This window comes from Girardinichthys multiradiatus, chromosome 1 (assembly GCF_021462225.1).
Source record: "Girardinichthys multiradiatus isolate DD_20200921_A chromosome 1, DD_fGirMul_XY1, whole genome shotgun sequence".
NCBI lineage: Eukaryota > Metazoa > Chordata > Actinopteri > Cyprinodontiformes > Goodeidae > Girardinichthys > Girardinichthys multiradiatus.
In genome coordinates, this window is record NC_061794.1 from 33816632 (window position 1) to 33838136 (window position 21505).

Here is a 21505-nt window from a genome sequence, read left to right on the forward strand (position 1 = left end):
CTGATAGAAAGATTAGTCTTTCACCTTTGAAACCTGACTGGTGGAGGGGAAGAAGTGTGTTTTTTTTTCCTCTGTTGTTGTAGATTTAGGACAGAAGTCTGTTCGTGAGTTGTGTAAGCAGCATGTAACAGCAGAGCATTCTGTCTGCATGTGCACTGACATGGTCTGACAGGTCAATCAATGTGGTTAAGGTGGAGAGTGGTGTAGGTTCCCCGACCTGCTGTGCCAAAAGAGAAAAAGTAAGAGTTATTTCTATTCTGTTCCTTGAGCTGCCATGGCTGCCTGAATTGAATGCTAAAAGATTTCTCTTTATATTTACCTTTTCTCCCATAGTGACTAAAGGATGATTAAGATTGAAAGAACTGTCTGAGATGATTCCGATGCAATATAAGCAATAAATTGTCGAAGATAATTCTTATTGATTTAGGTAATAATCAATTAACAATGTGTGGCTCCACCATTTTGTAGTGCACACATACATCTCAGATTTGAACTTTTAACCAGAAGAGTTAGCTTTTTTTCTAGGTCCTTTTTAATATATCTTCGCCAGACCATATACCTAGTCAAAACATTTTTTTATTCCTGCATTTAGCAACTCGATGATATGCGGAGTACCTAACCTTGCTGTGTTGTTCTGGTCCAAAACTTTAAACTTTTAACTTTAAAGCTGCTCATCATCTATTATTTATTGTTAGTTAGAAAGCTGATAAACACAGACACGTGTAAAATAAGACACATGGTGGACCAAGTAAGTTTGACTTGCAAGGGCGAGACAGTCCTCTGCCAGAATAGCGACTTCCTTCTCACAAAGGGAGAATCCTTGCACCAGCCTTTTATTTACAACTCACATTCCTACAAGCAAAAAGCGGGAATTGGTTCAACCAATTCTTACAGAGATTTCAACCTAAAAGAATAGTCATTCCCATATATGGTATAAGCTTGTCATGTCCAGGGAGTGATCCACTCCAGACCGCATTCCTTAACCTTCCACACACACTTTTTCACACTAAAAAAGCAATCATAGGAATCATCTTAACTGTAGTAGAACGTCAGACATAAACATGATTTAAACTAAACAATGATAACATATACATTTTCCAACAATTTCCTCCTGTTTATTATTGGTTAGTTTTAATATCACATTCATGTATACACTTCCAAAAAGCTTTATGCATATACTTAATAAAAAAATTAAACTATGGTTAAGTTTAGTGATTTCTCCTCCATAGTGTCATCATAGTCCTGGTCCTCATCCAGAAGCTGGTTATCCTGGGACAACATTGTACCAAAAATTCCTCCAACCATCCTTAATATCATTGCTCTGATACAGGGAACAATGCCCAGAGTAAAAAGGCAAAACAACAATAACACAGCGATGACAAGGGTCATGATTTTCAAAAACAGTTGCTACCAAGGCCCTGAAGTAAGCCACAAAAAAGGCTGCCTCAGCCAGGATTGACATCCTGCTGCATATCCCTTTTAATTTCATTTAATTGGCATATATCATCGCTCACTCTGTGTTCATCTTCGCCATTGGTCTCATCAGGGATGTAGGTGCAGCAGGTCTCGTTCAGGAGAGTCAGCAAAGTCCCCCAACTGAAGCCGTTAGCAGGTCCAACACCATCCTGCTCTGCAACACTACGGTTCGAAGAGCTGTGACTTCTGTGGACAGTCCTGTAAGAGCTTTTTGTGGTTGCATTAACAGTCCCAGTCGATAATCTATAGTTTCTAATCTAAGCATGTTCTTTCCTACTCCCAACCATGGGAATAAAATTAGCAAAATCTTAATTTCCTGTTGATCTATGCTTGAATTCCTCAGGAACATCTGATCCTCACACATTGTCATGTGGCTTCACACGGATGAGTTCCCTCTTACTCCTATTTAGGGAATGTTGAACTGAAATGACATTAGTGTGATCAGTGACATAAACAGGTGCACAAGCATCACTCCAACTTGGAGGCAACTGCAAATAAATGGCAGTTCCACACATCCAGTGAAATCCATTTATTGCATAAATGCCCTTTAGATCATGGACCTTTCCCCCTGGTCCAGCTTGGTAGAAAGAATAATAGTAAGTTGTGTTACACATGCACATTGGAATAGTCCCCACTGGGATGGAACCGGTGCCTACGACAATGAGAAAAATGGGAACCTGCACGAAGCTCCACATAGTTGAACACAGGGGTTGTAACATTAAGCTGTTTAAACTCTGTAACATCACAGTTGTAAAATGTTACATTACCCATAACAACGTGGAAACTGGTACAGACACCAGAAACGCTATTTCTGATAAAACACATCCCTTGGCACTGGTACTGGTCTAGCTGTCAACCTGGACTGGTTGGAAGAGATAGGAATGTCAGTACATACATAACAACCAGAAATGTTCCTGGACTTGGTTACAATTTTTGCATATTGGTACAAGCTGTTAGTCTCATACAAGTAATTTATATCTTGTATAAACATTTAATGGAAATCTTCATTTATCCATCTCTTTAATTTCTGGAGATCATGAGATTGTGGAAATTTCTTGCATATTATTAATACAATCAGGGCACACGTGATAAACAAAACTAAATGTTTCAACATCTTTCCTTTAGATTTACCTTCTCTCACCCCCAAGGGCTAGGAAGGATCATTGGTTTCTTCACTGACGTTGAGACAAAGCCTCCACTAGATGGTGTAGAATATAAACTATCTATGTGTGGAACTGGAATGTGCAAGGTCCTTAGGGAGTGAAGCATAGAAAATGCAAGGTCATAAATTGGTGAATGACAAGGGAGGAAAGGGTAGAGAGAGGGCAAGGTCGTAAATGGATGGAGGACAGGGAAGGCCGGAGACAAAATAAGACAAGCTTGCTAGGAGAAAATAACCAGAAGCACTCCTTATTTGGACCTAAGGGACATGTTATGTTATACATGAGTGACATGATATATGTATATGTTGAACACACCCTTGAAGACTGAATAAAACGAGCTGGAACCAGAGAGAGGGCAGAGTTGTTGCTTGCAGGTTTTGACTGGAGCATCTTTCTCTCACTCTGCGCAGAGGCAAACATAAGCTGATTGTACTTTGTGTTTATTTCACTCTTTTGAAACCTGTGCCCAAATCAACGGACCCGGGGAAGCAGAGACGGCTTCGACAATGGCAACAACCCCTTGGTAGTCAGACTATCACTTCCTAGCCTGTGGGTGGAAAGACTGACAGGTTCACCAGTGTGTTTTGGATTTTCACAGCAGTAGGAGTTGTCAATAACACTTGGGATGGACCCTCCCATTTTGGATCAGACCACGTTTTCTTCTTAATGGTCTTAATCAGCACCCAATCACCTTCTTCCACGTCACCAGGAACTTGTAAGGCTTCAGAAACATCATTTGGCAGATTATTAACATTTTGTATGTCTCTAGACTGTGATATCTTCCTCATGTAGTCTGCTAACATCGCATCTTGTTGTGGATCTTTTAGGTCTTTTTGTAGATCAGGGATATAATAAGGTCCATATATTATTTTAAAAGGTGTTAATCCACCCTGAGCTGATGGGGTTATCCTCATATTAAGTTTTATTATATACACTGCTAAAAAAAAATAAAACGAAAACTGAAATAACACATCCTAGATCTGAATGAATTAAATATTCTCATTGAATACTTTCTTCTCTACAAAGTTGAATGTGTTGACAACAAAATCACACAAAAATCATCAATGGAAATCAAATTTATTAACCAATGGAGGCCTGGATTTAGAGTCACACAAAATTAAAGTGGAAAAACACACTACAGGCTGATCCAACTTTGATGTATTGTCCTTAAAACAAGTCAAAATGAGGCTCAGTATTGTGTGTGGCCTCCACGTGTCTGTATGACCTCCCTACAATGCCTGGGCATGCTCCTGATGAGATGGCGGATGGTCCTGAGGGATCTCCTCCCAGACCTGGACTAAAGCATCCTCCAACTTCTGGACAGTCTGTGGTGCAACGTGACGTTGGTGGATGGAGCGAGACATGATGTCCCAGATGTGCTCAATTGGATTCAGGTCTGGGGAACGGGCGGGCCAGTCCATAGCTTCAATGTCTTCATCTTGCAGGAACTGCTGACATACTCCAGCCACATGAGATCTAGCATTGTCCTGCATTAGGAGGAACCCAGGGCCAACCGCACCAGCATATGGTCTCACAAGGGGTCTGAGGATCTCATCTCGGTACCTAATGGCAGTCAGGCTACCTCTGGTGAGCACATGGAGGGGCATGAGGCCCTCCAAAGTAATGCGACCCCACACCATTACTGACCTACTGCCAAACTGGTCATGCTGAAGGATGTTGCAGGCAGCAGATCGCTCTCCACGGTGTCTCCAGACTCTGTCACGTCTGTCACATGTGCTCAGTGTGAACCTGCTTTCATCTGTGAAGAGCACAGTGGCGAATTTGCCAATCCTGGTGTTCTCTGGCAAATGCCAAGCGTCCTGCATGGTGTTGGGCTGTGAGCACAACCCCCATTTGTGGACGTCAGGCCCTCATACCATCCTCATGGAGTTGGTTTCTAACCGTTTGTGCAGACACATGCACATTTGTGGCCTGCTGGAGGTCATTTTGCAGGGCTCTGGTAGTGCTCCTCCTGTTCCTCCTTGCACTAAGGCGGAGGTAGCGGTCCTGCTGCTGGGTTGTTGCCCTCCTACGGCCTCCTCCACGTCTCCTGGTGTACTGGCCTGTCTCCTGGTAGCACCTCCAGGCTCTGGACACTGCGCTGACAGACACAGCAAACCTTCTTGCCACAGCGGCATTGATGTGCCATCCTGGATGAGTTGCACTACCTGAGCCACTTGTGTGGGTTGTAGAGTCCGTCTCATGCTACCACGAGTGTGAAACCACCACCAGCATTCAAAAGTGACCAAAACATCAGCCAGAAAGCATAGGTACTGAGAAGTGGTCTGTGGTCCCCACTTGCAGAACCACTCCTTTATTGAATGAGTCTTGCTAATCGACAAAGATTTCCCCCTGTTGTCTATTCCATTTGAACAACAGCATATGAAATTGATTGTCAATCAGTGTTGTTCCTAAGTGGACAGTTTGATTTCACAGAAGTTTGATTTACTTGGAGTTATCTTGTGTTATTTAAGTGTTCCCTTTATTTTTTTGAGCAGTGTATAAACATTCAACCCAATTTATTTTTGTTTCTTCCATTGCCTTCCTAAGCTTACTTTTAACTGTCCCATTTGTTCTCTCTATCAACCCTGGACTCTGGGGGTGGTAGCTACAATGTGTTTTCAGGTCAATCTTAAAACATTTACCAAGTTCTTGTATGACTTTGTTAACAAAATGTGTTCCATTATCACTTTTAATCCTTCTTGGAATTCCAAATGTACATAGACCCTTTTGCCACCGTTATAGCATCTGGTCCTTTGCAAGGAAATATTTCCTTGGGGGTTATGTTTCAGACATATCAAACAAGATGTACAAAAATATTTTTAATAAGTTTTTAGTAAGTATTAAATCCATATGTAGTGACTGGTTATTTCACTAGGCCAATAATCCCCCCTGCTGAGACATGGCTCTGCCCATGGCTCACATTTGCAACACAGTGGAACATTGATTTGGATAATTTAGCCATTCCTTCAGGGCATCTAGTAAATACAGAAGAGTACATACATTTACACTCAACTAATTTAGCTGGTAACAGCACAGCAATTAATAATTTCAGAAATAACTCTGCATGTTTCCATTATACTGCCAATTATACCCTTTATTTTATTTCTATCCATACATAATACATAGTATTTTTTGTGGTATTCATCAGCAAGATTATAACAGCTCCGAATAATCTATTGTAATCTAATCTAAACATTTTTTAGATGCATCTATTCTAATCTAGGTTTTTTGTTTTTTTTTAAATGCAGTAAGTCCTCATTATATTTAAGAATGAGCTCACTATTTTTGTTAGTTGCTATTATTTTAATAATGCTTGGTTTAGTTTAGGTTTCATTAGTTCTGGAAAAAACTCACTCCTCATCAGTTAAGAAGGCTTAATAAAATTGATGAACACAAACATGAAGAGCATGTTATGTCTTATAATCTTCGCTTGTCTTACCCAGTTTTATAAACACACTGTACAGTTTCAGTCTGCTATAGTTATTCCCTTTTAATTACACTTTGTATTTATTTCAAGTAACTAAAGTTTGTTTTAATTAACTGAAGTTTTCTCCATTTCAGTCCAGTCCAGAAATTCTGTTAAGGTACATTTCATGTTGTGTTAAATTTGAGTCTAATTTGATCATTCTGAACCTGACTGGAAAAAGTCCAAACATCTGTTAAAATCATTTTGTTTCATCATAAAGAACTGACCTAATATTATGGTACTGTTGAGGATCAGACTTGCTCTTGTTGTCTTTAATTATTATCATGGACATATACCCTAATTTTTACTTAAAATAAAACAGACATTCATTTAGCAAAAACAGACAGACAAAATGGAAGACATTGGCCACATAAAAGTTTGATTACTCTGTTTTTAAAAGAATGGTGAAAAATTGAGGACAGGTCTATGAGCTTTCTTGCATTTGTCAGTATTTTCAATACAGGTAGAACCATTGCTATCTTTATATGATTTTGGAAAAATTCTGGAAACCTTTTGAGATAGAAGTTTGGCAATAATCATCAGAACATCAGACCTTTATTAGTGCTTTTAAGGTCTCTCAAATATGCTCTATAATGAAATCAGTTATTCCCATTCACACACTGGCAACTTTCCCCCCCATGGCTGTCATGAATATCTGCTTGATGGTTTTTAGGATTTTGTGTGTTTTTAATGTAAAGCACTTTGAACTGAAATGTGCTGTACAAATAACATTTTCTTACTTACTTACTTCTCTATCAGAACAATTTCATTTGCAAAAATTTTATTATAATTTTCTTTGTATATTCTTAAAATGCACATTGTTTTCTTATAATCCTTTTTGTTTCCACTAGGTCTGTTTTGAATGCTTAAATTCTTTTTTATCCACCAAGGATCAATAAGGTGGTGTTAGTGGGGTCCACCTTGATGGTGTTGTCTGTTGGGTCCCTCCAGTCTGGAGAAGTGTCATGTTATCATTGTCAGGTCAGTGAGGTTCATAAGTCAGTCAGAACCTTAGTCATTTGGTCTTTGCACATAATGTTTCATAGATCCAGCCTATGATTAGTCAACAAAACCTCCACACAGTGTGATGTTATTTCTCCAGCTTCCACCTATCAGAGACAAATGTATTGTTAATGAATGAGCTGCATTTCCTAGGAACACTGTCTTCCTCCTGGATGAGCATCACCTGTTGAAAAACTTCCATCATTGTATTAGTTTGTTTTACATATTCACTCAGATCTTCATGTTATACCAGTAGGTGAAGTTATTAGTATCTCATGTAGACTGACATGTACAGTTGCACTTGGAGAGGATTTCAGCTTATCCATGTATGCTGCTGCAATGTCTTCTTATTTCTTCATCTTCATCATGAGTATTATCTATACTGTCCCCTCTATCATCTAGCTATGGTTGACTGGGGTGCCAATTTGGACATTGTCTTGCCCAATGACCATGCTGTCCACAAACCCAGCATACATAATTTCTTCCATCATCTCTCTCTCTCTCACTTGCCTCTGTCCATCCCCTCTAAGGCCTCAATTTCCTCTGAAAATTCCTCTCATTCTACCCCTCCCCCTACTTACTGGTCTTGCATAAAATATTTCATCTTCAGCATAGAAGTTATCAGTAGGGTGTTGTTTTTTCTTTCCACTGACCACCTTTTCAGCATGCATTGCCCAGTTCAGCCAACTGCTAACCGAGCAGGTGGGTAGATCAATATTATGTTTTGTGACCCAGTTACGAATCTCAGGTAAAGCATTTGCCTGGAGGACATTTTTCTAAATGCTGTTGAAAAGGACTGTCATCAGCATGATCGTGTTGCAGTCCACTATTCCTTTTAAACACTTCTACCATTGTTATTTTGTACTCAATGATTGGGTCTTCTATTTTCTGTTTAGTCTGGTTAATGATGGTATAATCTGCTTTCTGTCTAAACTCTCCTTCTAACATTTCCCACAACACCGTAAATCGTGGATTATCTGTTCCACTGGCACTAAGGGTTCAGGGCAGTCGCAGCTGCAGCAGCGCCCTGGGGTTGTGGTTGCCTGCCCCTCCCCCTTAATACACAAGCGTCGTTATCTTCTTCTCTGGATTCTGCTATATAAGTTTGACTTTCAGTTTTAGTGTCTGTACCAAATGGGTACAAGGAGGAACAGAAAAACCTCCTTTAAAGAAATTAATCTTTCTACCATTTAGCGAGATTTTTTTACTGTATCTGGATATTTTGAGTTCATAAACTTTGCATCTCCTTCTAACGGGGGCTGCTTCTGGACGCAGTTTCCCATTTTAAAAGTTTTTTTTTTTATCTATTAAAAACTATTGTTAAGAACTGAGTTCTACTTCCATTAATTTATATTAGCGCTATTTATTTGATTCTTTGTGCTTTATTATATATACTTTTATCCTGTTTACTCTAGTTTATTATTATTATTCAAACTCCGCTCTATTTATATATATTTATCTATATAACGGGAGTATTGTTTTTATATATTTTTGTAGCCTACCATCAAATCAAAACAGAATTCCTTAACGGGCCCCCAACATCTCCCGGAAAACAGGCTTCTAGATCAAACACCTAGTTTTGATCCGGTTTTCCGCATTGAGTGCTACTCTCGGAAATTGCAGGGGTTTTAGACTGAGATTTGATGGCACCTAATATCCAAATCAGAATTCCCCACCATACACCTCAGCAGTCAACAACTTTATGTTAACACCGGCAAGGTTTTGGGTTGTCTCACGGAGTGAATCATGTGATTCTGCATTCACCCGTTTATTATCAGGCCTCTTCAAAAACTGCAGTTCTGTTAAACGCCGAGCATACCGGCTCACGTACTTATCTAGCGCTAACACCAAGCTTACCAGCTTGCTTATTTCTCTTTATATACTTAGTTGGTTCTGTCTTACCTGTGCGTTCGTTCAAACTGTCTGTTGGAACGCGTTGATCCACCCTCCTGGTCCTCCTCGGTCAATTCGGCGGTTACTAACACAGAATTCACTGTGCAGGATTTTCGTTCTCAAGATGTTCTGAAGGCTGCACAGACTGAAACCCCACACGCACCGCTGGGCCCCGGGCGGCAGATTTCTAGCGCTCCGGCTCGAAGGACCAAGGAAATGTTAGAGTTAGAAAGATGATAACAGACAAGTGTAAAATAAGATACAAGGTGAACCAAGTAAGTTTGACTTGCAAGGGTGAGACAGTCCTCTGTAGAACAGCGACTTCCTTCTCACAAAGGGAGAATCCTTGCACCAGCCTTTTATTTACAACTCACATTCCTACAAGCAAAAAGCGGGAATTGGTTCAACCAATTCTTACAGAGATTTCAACCTAAAAGAATAGTCATTCCCATATATGGTATACATTTGTCATGTCCAGGGATTGATCCACTCCAGACCGCATTCCTTAACCTTCCACAAACACTTTTTGACACTAAAAAACAATCATAGGAATCATCTTAACTATAGTAGAACGTCAGACATAAACATGATTTAAACTAAACAATGATAACTTATATAAATTTTTTCAAAATTTATGGAGCCTGTGAAGGGACATGGAGATTGTTTTTTTTTTCTTTTGCGTTCCCATGCAATAGTCTTTGAGTTATCTCCCAATACTTTGTGGGATAGTTTTCAAACCAGATAACTGCAAAATTGGAACAAACATTACACCTGTTTTTGAGATTTATTGAGTTTTATTTTGAAATGGGCCTTAAATAAAAGGATCTTCAATCAGACTTAAAGACAGTTGTTATTCACAAACTGTCAAACGTCTGAACACTGGACAATAATACTGCACAAAACCACATCTGTGACACCTTATTTGCTTATTATTGCTCCACGATATGTACTTTTTTTGCACGCCATTAGTGCTTGCATTAGTAACCTGCATAGGAAATGTTCTGTGAGCAGTTTGTCATTTGTGCTGCTGTTCCAAAATGCACAGCTTTCTCAAGGTGATTAACAACTTTTGCGAGCGAATGCAAAAGTATTGCGAGAATGCAAAAAGTATTGCGTGGGAACGCAAAAGAAAAAAGTTTCCCCATGTCCCCTTGCGGGCACCGTAGTTATCAGTTCAAAACAGAAACATCATTAATAATAATAATAATAATCTGTCATAAATTTGATGAGAACATGTTTATTTCAAACATGAGACCTTACTTGAAAAAAAAAAATTACTTTTGAACATCTCTGGCCTATGGCAATTAAAATGTATAAAAGTTTGAAACTTTATTTTACTCTATTTATAACTCTTGTCTTTTCACCAATTCTAAGGTTTTAAATGTTGATGGAATTTCATACTGATTATCTTTCACTTACTCCATCTTGTTATATTGCATGTTGTTGTTGGTTTTGTAGGGTGACTTTGTAACACCTGTTCAAGAACAACTGGTGAAAAATAGCCTTTGCCTTGGCTAACTCTGGCACATTTACTTTACTTGATTACTGTGCATTGTCCTTGTCAAATAAATACTAATAATTAACAAATGCTGTTTCCCGGTGTCACATATAATAGATAAGAAAATTTGGTGTGTAGTTTTGTTTTATGTACTGCATCATACGAGATGTAGAACAAATTAAAAAGCAGACAATAATATAAAAAATAATACTGTGGACAATTTTGATAAAAAATTTTAATTTTCCGAACAAAAAACACTCTTATTTGCATCTTTAAAACATCGTTATTTGTTTTTCATCATGACCAAACTTGCAATAGATTGAGGGAGAAAATTAGGCACCATTTTGTCCATTTTTCAAACCTCCTGCTTTTCATCTGCCTCAGCAAGGAGATGCCTTATTATTTCAGCTTGGAAGACATCTGACGCATGAATAGCCTTAATTGTGCTGATCAATTTAGCTTTATGTTTGGTCATGGCTAGAACTAAAACAAATTTTCAATATGAATCCCAACAAATAATCAGCATATTTAACTGTTGCACGAAGTAGTACATCAGAATTTCCAATTTCCTTGGATTTTAATTCTTACATTAGAGGACTGCTTCCTGTAAGATGTCTGTTTAGGGATTACTAAAACAACATAATTTACATATGAAGATCAAACTACTTCAGTTCAATTTAAAGGTAAGGGTCAGTCAGAAATGTAATACAATGACTCACATACACATCATTAGGTTTAAGGTCAAACAAACTTTTGTAGTTCCTACAAGCAAATAAAAAATATCTGGAGTTTTATGTATTTAACTGTAAGAAGTAACTAAAATATGATCTATATTGTTGTATTTCTAAAGGTTTTGATTGCATAATTCAACTAAAGTTATATTCTATAGTACCTTGCAAAAGTATTCACCACTTAACACCTGTTGACATTTTGTCATGTCAAAATCTAAAACTTCAATGTATCACATTCAGATTGTATGTTATAGACCAACACACATTGGGCATAATTGAAATATTGAAGAAAAAGAATAAATTATTTGCAAAGTGTGTTCAACACCCTATACTCAATACATTGTACAACAACATTTTGCTTCAATTAAAGGTGCATCTCCTTTGGAGTATGTCTCTACCAACTTTGCAAATCTAGAGACTCAAATTGTTTATTATACTTCATAAAATAGATCAAGCTCATTTATATGAAGTGTCAAGGCTGTCTGTACACATACATTTTCAAGTCTTGCCACTGATTTTCAGTTAGATTTCTGTTTGAACTTTGACTGGGTCATTCTAACAAGGAGGAATTTCCTGTATATTGAGGGCAGTTCTCTTTCTGCAAGGTGAACCTTTGCCCCAGGAGCAAGCTTTCTTCCATAACTGGCCTGTATTTAGCTCCATCCATCTACCCATCAACTCTGACCAAATTTCCTGTCCCTGCTGAAAAAATCCTTCCTCACAGCATGATGTTCTACGTTATGAATGGTGTGTTTAGTGTAATGTAGTGTTAGATCTTCACAACACTTAACATTTTAATGTAGGCCAGGAATTTCAATTTGGTCTCATCTGACTATAGCATTTTTTCACGTTTGCTGTGTTCCTTACATGGTTTGTGGCAAACCTAACTTTCTCTCAACACATGCTGTTTTCTTGCCACTCCTCCATAAAGGCCAGATTTGACCTAACCCTGCTTTAAACGTCTCCATAAGGTTATCCCTTGTCTTCTTGATGAATTCCTTGGTCTTCATGTTGCTGTTTGTTCGCAAATGCTCTCCAACTGATTTCTGTGGCCCAATAAAGCAGTATTTACACCGAGATTAAATTACGCGCAAGCAGAGTCTATTTACTACTTAAACAGCCTGTGAAAGTAATTTGTTGAAGTGGAGACTCAGAGAAAGGAGGGCTAAATACATATTCACACCAACAGTTTAGATTTTTATTTGTAAAGCAAATTGGAAAACATGTATTCCTTCCACTTCACAGTTATGCTCTTTGTGTTGGTTTATCACATAAAATCCAAATAAAAAAGATCAAAGTTTATGATTGTAATGTGAAAAAATACAGAAACATGCAAGGGGTGTGAATACTTTTACAGGGTGAAAATAAGAAAACATTTTGGTTAACCATGTTAATTTAAGGTTAACAAAATGCTCTGCATCACATAAGCGCTTAAGTAACAGTTAGATGAAATGCATTGCTTGCAGCAAGCAGCAGGCGACATAGAAAAGACAAGATGCTGTGTTCTTACAAAGTGGGGAATTTTTTATTTATAACACATGATGCTGACAGGGAATCTCTGGCTCAGCGTCTATATTACAAGGTTTATCTGCAAGGCTGTGCATGTACTGTATGGTATTTCTGAAAACCAAGATTGCAGTGGCACTATAAACACACGCTCGAAATAACAGACTCCTTCCCTTTGTTTTTTCCTTTCTTTTAAAAAAAAGGTACAAACAACAATATAAAATTTTTGTGCTGTTGGCAATTTACAAAAAAGTCGTTTGACTTGGTACCTGTGCAATATTTTTTTTTCAGCTTTTTTTTTCTCTCCTTCATTTGAAACAATATGTGTACACCAGAGTCCCATCTGGACTCCAGCCTCCGTCATGCAGGCTGCACAGTTTTTGAATTGTTGCAATGGTTGCTGTAGTAGAACTCATCTGCCCATTATAAAAAAGACGCATGCAAAAAGCTCCAATTGTACAGTTACAGCTTGCCTAACATGGTCTGTTTAGCTTCAAGCAAATATTACATTATGTACACTTGGACTTGAATAGTGGGAGGACTCATGTGAAAGCCTGCTGCCCATATTTGGGAGTCAGGCCATAGTGGAACCAAAGTTTGGCATATTTTAGAATCACCCTTCAGGTCTGTGTCCATGGTTATAAAGAGTCCTGAACAGCCAGCAGTGACCAGGTGTTCTTTGAGTAACCCCAGGCGTCAGACCGAACTCAGGGTTGAACTTTGGCAGTGCAGTTGTTCCTTCTTGGTTTTCATTTGTGAATTCTCCCCTTACATAAGCAAGAGAGTGTCAATATGACAAATGGACCAGGAATGTAACAGGATCTTCTTTATTTTGCCTTATATATTGAATATCAATGGGGTCAAGTTTCAGTCTATGCATCGGTGCCTTGCTGCTAACAGTCTGAAAACATTCAGTATCATAATGACAATGTGTCACGTATCTAAATGTAACACAGTTTATAAAGCTTGGCTGCCCTTTTTCGTTGGGCCCAGAATCTGATTTGAATGTCGGATTATAGAACACCAGCACTACATTTTTTTTTCTTTGGAGAGAGGATGGTCATCAGTCATAGTGTTGCTATTCGGCTGAATTAAAACACTGCAGAATGGGCTCATATAATATAGAACACTCTCATATATACAGTAAGGCCTAGAGGAGTGTGTGTGTACTGTACAGGTTGGTTTGGAGTGGAACCCTCTCGCCACGATGATGCAATACAAGTATGGCTGTCAGTCTGTACAGATTTATACAAATTCTAGTAAACGCACATGGCTTTTTGTGAAATATAATTTGCCAAGTATTCATTTGAAACCAAACTATAGTGGAAAAAAAGACTGCACAGATAAACTAATGTCACCACATGTATAAAAAGGTTCCATATTTACAACATTTATATGTCAGAAAGAATCACAAGTAGGAACTAACAGCTGTGTTTATTTTGTGAGGATATTCTTCAGGCTAAGAGGCAGTCACACAGATAAGAGTTTATCTAGAAGTGAGCTGTGGAAACATCTCTCTCTGTTCTCATATCTGAGCTGGTGGCTATCCTAATGATCACTGTTTCTGGATTCTATAAGCAGCAATTTATACTTATCAGCCTGTGAATTGAACCAAAGTGACCCTGTTGACCTTTTTATTTACACTGGATTGGTTGTTCTTTTAGTTTTTTATAGTCAAATCAAGCTCTCCACCTTCAATATACATCTACAGGCAAATATTAATTTTTTTTCTCAACAGTCCATTTTTAATCATTCTACATACTTGTAGCCACATGCTGGTTACCGGTATCAAGGTGTGCCAAGGTTTCAAAGCTGCTAAAACTATCTGTCATGCTGTTTTTACAAAGTCCTTTAAAGGAGATTGGAGAGGAATTCCAGAAGTGACCAAAGTAATATCCCTCCCCCACCTGTTGCTGCGCATGGCTGTTTGCTGGCTGAATGGAGGCTACTACACTTTCCCCTTATTGACAAGCTATGAGCAGGATGTGAAGTTAGGAAGCCAGCTTCAGATTTTAACCGAGCAGATGGTCCAATTATTTAAGCAGCTAATATATTATTACACTTCTGTTCATCTATGAAAAATAGCAAAAAGGGCTAATATTGTGTGCAACAAGCCTATTGGCTAAAACTGCTAGTAAAATCATGCTGTGTTTATTGAAATGTTTTGCTTAAATTTATGCATCAAAATAAAGTATGGTATAGATAATAATAAATTTTATTTAATGGCACCTTTCTAAAACCCAAGGACACCTAACATAGAAGAACAAATGAATGAATTAATAATCAAGGAAATAAGTAAAAACATCAATACAACTAAATGAATATATTATTTTGGCAGAAGCAGGAATATTAGTAACCTAGTTTTTTCTCATAAAAGCAATTAAATAATTGAATACAGTTTGGTTTTAAATTTTTGTGTAAATACCATGATACAGTAAAAACTTGTTATTTACGTTTCCTCAAGGACATTATATTGTGAAAATCTCAAACCAGCTCATGCCGACCTACTTGTCTTATTTTGTTAAAACATCTAAATCTTGTTGAATAAAACCTGAACAGGTTAAGCGAAACATTAAAAAAACGGATTATTCCTTTACATTTGCTGCCCTTTTTAGCTCTTCATGTGAGTTATCAGTAAAAACCAGTACAAACCTACCAGCATCTGAATTACTTATGTTATTGATCAGCATCTCCCTGTACCTTTGTGAAATATTTTGAATATTCAAACAATGTAATAAGCAAACTACATCTCCAGCAGTTCCTGATGTGCTACAAAATAAGTTTACAATGCTCACAGGCCTGCAGCAAATACATTAAGAAGTGCCTCATTACCAAAGTACACAAACGTCACACGTATCTACCTTTCTTAAAATCTCTTAAACTTAATGTCAGGATTTTCCAGACAAACATTTCTAATAAAGGTAACACCGCTTAAAGAGAGCTGGTTCCTGGCCCTGGCTTATTTCCCCACAGTTACTGTTAGAGATGCACCAATCTTGTCTTGACCTGCCAATACAGACTTTAGTCTTTTCCTCTGTAAGAGATGTCAATAACAGTGTATTTTTTTCCAGCCTTCCTGCCATGATTTGAAAATAACCACATATATTAGAAGCAGAAGAGACGTCGCCCTGTGTGTCAGAGCGGGTTTTGCAACAAAGAAAAATTGATAAGGGAGCTGACATTTTACAAGTCCTTTAGCAACTCATTTGTTTGCAATTAAAGCAGTTATCAACAATAACTGTGAACAGTAGGCTTCAAGTGTAGTCCCTGAATAACGCGTAAGCTTAGTTTAAATTTAATAAATTTACAAAAGTATGCCAACATTTCCAAATCCAGCATGATCTACAGTCAAAATGGTTAAACGTTGAATAGGATGAAATTGAGTTACTTCAATGTATGCTTTTTAGCCTTCCTGTTGTCTGCTGAAGTCAGATTTGATATGAATTCGTCGCTTAGCCAGTTTGACATAAATCCCCAAGGGTGTGATAAAATGACTACCTGTGGCAAACTGCTAATTTTTGAACCCAGACAAGTTGTGTATGTAAAAAACAAAACTGTAAAAATCCTAAATGACGGGGAAGCAACATGCAGCCAGAAAGAACAGCCGATATGTCTCTGTAGAACAAACCCTACCTTTTAAATAGCTTCTTACACATATTTCGCTTTCATTGACTTCATTTTTAAAATTCTCATTGGTACTCAAAGAGCTAACTTTCAGTCTTCTTTCCCCATTAACAACTTCCACATTTAAGAGTCTTGCTGATTTTTGTCCCGACCTTACCAGTCAGGAGCACAAGCTAAAAATCAAACAATTAATCTGTGCATCTCTAACTTCTGAGTCCAGAATCTAAATTTTAAGTCAAACGTTTATAGGATAATAAAATTGAGCTAACTAAAGTAAAAACTCAGAATACAGAAAGGACAAATTCGCACTTCTGTGTTGGTCCTTGAGTTATATTTGTAACTTTCGCTGTTATACTTCCACAACATGTTTTCCACACAAATTGCAAATTTGACCAGAAGATTAAATATGCAAATGTTAGATGATCTTAAAGGTAATCTTCATAAGTTCTTCATACCCAGTAACATTGCAGACATAACACATTTGACTTGGCAACCTTCAGATTTAGTAACAAGCCCAATCTCTTACACACAGAGAGCTCAAAACAAACACAGCTGCTGTTGCTACAAGAAACAAAGACAATGCATTTATTTTCTAAGACAGTCTCTTCGTATGTTTCTGTGATTTCAGCAATCACATTCTAGCTAACTGTGATTTAGGAGCACAGGTACGTCTGACTCAAAATACCTAATGATTTGTCCATTACCTAGAGACACACTGTAGGCCTATGTACAGTATGTCTGAATGAATGGCCCTCTAAAGCCAGTCGCTGCTCCTCTCAAACCAGCACTGACATCTCCCACCGATACTGCGGCCCTGCCGGACGGGAGGAATAACAAGGTAGGTCTGAATTAAAGGGTCTGGGGTCATGTCGGGGCCTGTAGGTCCAGAGAATGGCAACCAATCCTGAGATTGCAGGAGTCTGTAAAAGAAACGCACCACTGAAGGCACTTTTTTAAACAACAGTGCTTCTGTTCTAAGTAATTCAAGTTCAGGAAAGAATGAATGAGGGCCCTCCATGTAAAGAGGACTTTCATATCTGTGTTACCTTTTTTTCTCACTTTTGTTTGCCTCAGACAAAGCATGTAGCTCAACCTAAAGCTCCTTCAAAGAGGCAGGCAGGTGGGCTGACAGCGAGGGAAAAGTGAAATCCCTCAGGAAAAAGGAATCGTCTGAATCAAACAAGACTGAGGACAAGAAAAGGCAACAGAAACTGAAATAAAACCAGACCTAAAATAAAGTAATCAAAGTAACCAAAGAGTTTGAGAGTAGATACGACACCAAGCCTGCAAATCAGAGCTTCCATTACTGTCTTAGACAGGCTTAGAGCAGGAGCCGGTTGAGAAGATCACCTGGAAGTGACACACGCCCTCTGTGGTGGGTTATTAGATTGGTTGATTGGTCCTGTGATCATGTCATTTTTAACGTGTTGAAGAAGGGTTTAATAGCCCCATTGTGTTTTAGAGACAGAGCTTGGCAGGCCAGCTGACGGGTCAAGGGTGCATGTGTGTGTGTGTGTGAGAGACGGGGTTGGATTTTTAGTCTTCATCCCCACCCCCGTACATGTCAGCCAACTTCTTGAAGCGGGGTCCCCAGTCGTTGAGGTAGTCATAGTCCTGGTCTCCTGTGCTGGTAGAGTTGAGCGAGCTGACTGAACCAGTGGTGGAGCCATTGCCCTCATAGTCAAAAACAAGCAGGGAATCATACGGTGGGGCTGTGGGGTCATTGTCTGCAGCCCGCAGACCCTAAAGAGGACAGAAAGGCAGAAAAAGCAAAAAAGTTAAATATAGTCTTTACATATTTGATAGGGATACAATGACATATGAAAATAAGACAAACTGGTCATGATGATTGACCTGATGATTAATGACGTCCAGGTCGACTAAACACTTATAAAAACCGTAAAAAGATTATATAAAAAGTTCTTTTAAAGGAGAGAAAAACTGCTGCAATGAATAGAGTTTGCCGTGACTATATGTAGGTGATAGAAGCAGAGGGAATATCACTGTGAAGTTTGAGAAAAAAGAAATCCTAAGAGCAGTCAAACACTAAAAGATGGACCTGCCGTTTTAGCTGATTTTTGTTTATAAAGCATGGGAAAAGCAGTAATAAAAGTATTCACTTTCACAAGAGGCTCTTTTTTAGTTTCCATGTTACTACGTCGAAGTTATGTTGGTGTAGGCTGTTGGCTGTGTCCCTCCATCGTGAATCTCTAATTGTTATTCACTAATATAAAGTTGTATCATTTTCAGGTTAATTTGTTTTAAACAACTCTGGGTCAAGTTGCCTCTCTGCCAATTTTGACGCCATTTTGTACCTACCAGTTTTTGCCTCCTGTTCAGGTTTGTGGTAGAATTGAGCCTGTCTTTGCTGTCACAGGGCCAGAGGTGAGACAAGTTGGCAGTCCTTTACAGGACTGACAAAGACAGATAATTTTGCATGCCTTTATTTATAACCCAGGGGAGATTAAACTGGGGAACTGTGTTTCCCAGAGTTTTCCATTTCAGACAGCAAAATGTGGTGGGAAAAAATTAAATGAATCATGCCAGACTTGCAGTAGCCAATGTATTGGCAATTGTGCCACAATTTCATGCCACAAACTTGTTTTCATTCAGTGTGGGAATGACATGGCTGCAAAGACGTTCAGAGAAAGGGAACTACGGCCCAGAACAGTGAGCACTTTGTAGAAGAAGGAGGATTTTTCCAGTCATATTAATTAATATGGAATGCTGGCAGAAGGGGATGTTAGACAATACTGAGTGCCAAGGCTAATGCGAAAGACTAACATAAGACTAGAAACTAGAAGGATTCATGCAAAAACCAGCTGCACTGAACTTTTTTATAACCTCCCCTCCAGTTTTTAGGTCTCTAGCTCCCAACCAAAATGTTTCTGAGATGACTCATAAGTTTTCAAATTAAGTGTTCAGCTTTTGGAGAGTTTGGTGCAAAAAGTGTAAAAGCTTAGCAGAAATCTTTTTATGGATTCTGGGTATGGATGTGCAGTAAAAATAGCTGATCAAAGCTCCATTACAGGCACTTCAGGCAGCTTCTCATAATGCTCCTTCTAGTTCTGCTCCGTATTTATGGTAGGTGGTACAAATTTGTCTGGAACAAAGCCTTTTTAACAAGCCATATGTCGGTGGGACTGCATATATTACAACATACTATGTCAAAAACTACTGTGCTTTGCAAAAGTATTCATACCCATTGAACTTTTCCACATTTTGTCACATTACAACCACAAAAGTCAATGGATTTTATGTGGATTTTATGTGACAGATCAACCTAAATTGGCAAATACTTGTGAAGCAGAAGAAAAGGGATAGATGGTTTTCATTTGTTTTTAAACGAGCTACTTAGTAAAAGGAGTCCATCTGTGTGCAATGTAATATCTATATAAATCCAGCTGCTATGTGAACACCCCTGAGATTTATTAGAGAACATTAGAGTAAAAACAGTGTGATAAAGACAGGTAAGCTGTTCAGAATTGATAGGAAATGGATGGAGCTAAATACCGGGCAATCCTGGGAGAAAACCTGTTAGATGCTGAAAATAGACTTGAGACCAAGGCAAAGAATTACCAGCAGGACAACAGCCCAAACTATACTCCCAGACCGACAATGGAATGGTTTAGATCACAGCCTCTTCATGTGTTTGAATGGCCCAGTACAGGTCCCGACCTAAATCCAGTTAAAAATCTGTGCACTAATGGAACTTTAGGTTTGACTTTTACTGAAAATCCCAGAGAAATAGACTGAAGTCTGTGGTTTAAATGTAAAGTCAATAAAAAAGGGGTATAAACATTTAGCTAAAAGCTGTACATGCATTCAAAGTATTTTTGTTTATTTAGTTGTTAAAATAGTTTTTTTTCCCTAAAAATGCATTTTTTTTCCCCCAAAAAATATATATTTTTTTCATTAACTACATTTGTTTAAAAAATGACAAATGAGGGCCATTAACCTCGGCTGAAGCAGGTGAGGAGAACAAACCTTGTAAACTTGAAAGAAATAATGAGAAAAGCCTAAAATGCCTTAACCCCTGTGGATTCAGAACGTAGCAAAAACACCATGTGTTTGCTTTGTTTGAGTTTAATCGGACTGCTGGAGCGAGATCAGGTGAGTTTATGTGTGTGTGAGAGAGACAGACAGAGAGAGAGTCAAGGCTGGATGGATCAAAGCTGAACAGCTGCCAACACCTCTCGAGTGTGAACGCGTTGTCACGAGTCTGTCAATCAGCATTTTCTCGCATAAATGTGCCAGCATCAGAGTTTCCTGTGTTTGTGACAGTAGGTATTTGTGAGCAGTTGGTGGGTAGGGTGGCTGAGAAGTGAAAGAAAACTAGTTGTTGTTGTCCCCCTAACGAAAAACAGGCAAAAATTACAAATCGCATTATATGTCAGGTGTAAGCATGACTGAGAAGCTAGTTCACTGTGCGATAAACAACTTAATAACTAACAAACATTTTGTGCATGCCAGATGTACGAGTGTCTCTAAATTCACCTCATGGATGAAGTCCCCAATGTCTCCAGGATGGGGCACAACTGGTCTGATGGGGTACTGGGACTCTGGGATTATGGGCCTCTCATCAACTCTGCGTACGCCAGGCGGCTTGCTGATGATGTGCTCTAAAGAGTCGGGCTGCTGCAGCTGGCTCAAGTCGTAGTCCTGCACATCCAAAGAGGCACAGACATATAAGCAGGGTAAGCATAAACACAAACATCATGTATGTGTGGTGTGTCATTCTCAAGCTCTCACTTGGTCCTCTTCTCCTCCCCCCTCCTCGTCGTATTTGAGTATGTTGTCTCGGACGTCATCTTCAGGGTCAATCAGCAACTGCTTTGTCTGCCTCTCCTTCTCCCTGCGCTTGATCCACACCACAAACAACAGAACCATGCCTGCAATGATACACAGAGGAATCTTTCACAGCTGCAGGGTGTGCTGCAACCATACAAAATCAACTGACTCCTTTACTTATTGATAAAGGGATGTTTTCAGCCTTGCTAAGGGATCTATACACAGCACCAAGGCACAGCAGTATGTAAAGCTAAAAGCTCAAGTTGAAAGAATTTCTAAAATACAAATAATGTGCATCCCACTTTAATTTCATTTCATTTTGCACAATTATGGGCCTCACTGTAGGTATTGC

General features: G+C 38.7%; 1 protein-coding gene across 3 annotated transcripts in view; it reads right to left on the reverse strand.

The window, feature by feature from the left end:
* Positions 1-12735: 12735 nt before the first annotated feature.
* LOC124869914 (cadherin-4-like) overlaps positions 12736-21505 on the reverse strand; it is a 395423-nt gene continuing 386653 nt past the window's right edge. For all 3 annotated transcript variants that reach the window (XM_047368168.1, XM_047368176.1, XM_047368160.1), the window contains 3 exons: positions 21115-21254; positions 20860-21024; positions 12736-18105 (listed from right to left, as the gene is read on the reverse strand). In XM_047368168.1, coding sequence (XP_047224124.1) covers positions 17899-18105; positions 20860-21024; positions 21115-21254 — 512 coding nt within the window. In that variant the 3' untranslated portion in view covers positions 12736-17898. The remainder of the gene's footprint in view (positions 18106-20859; positions 21025-21114; positions 21255-21505) is intronic.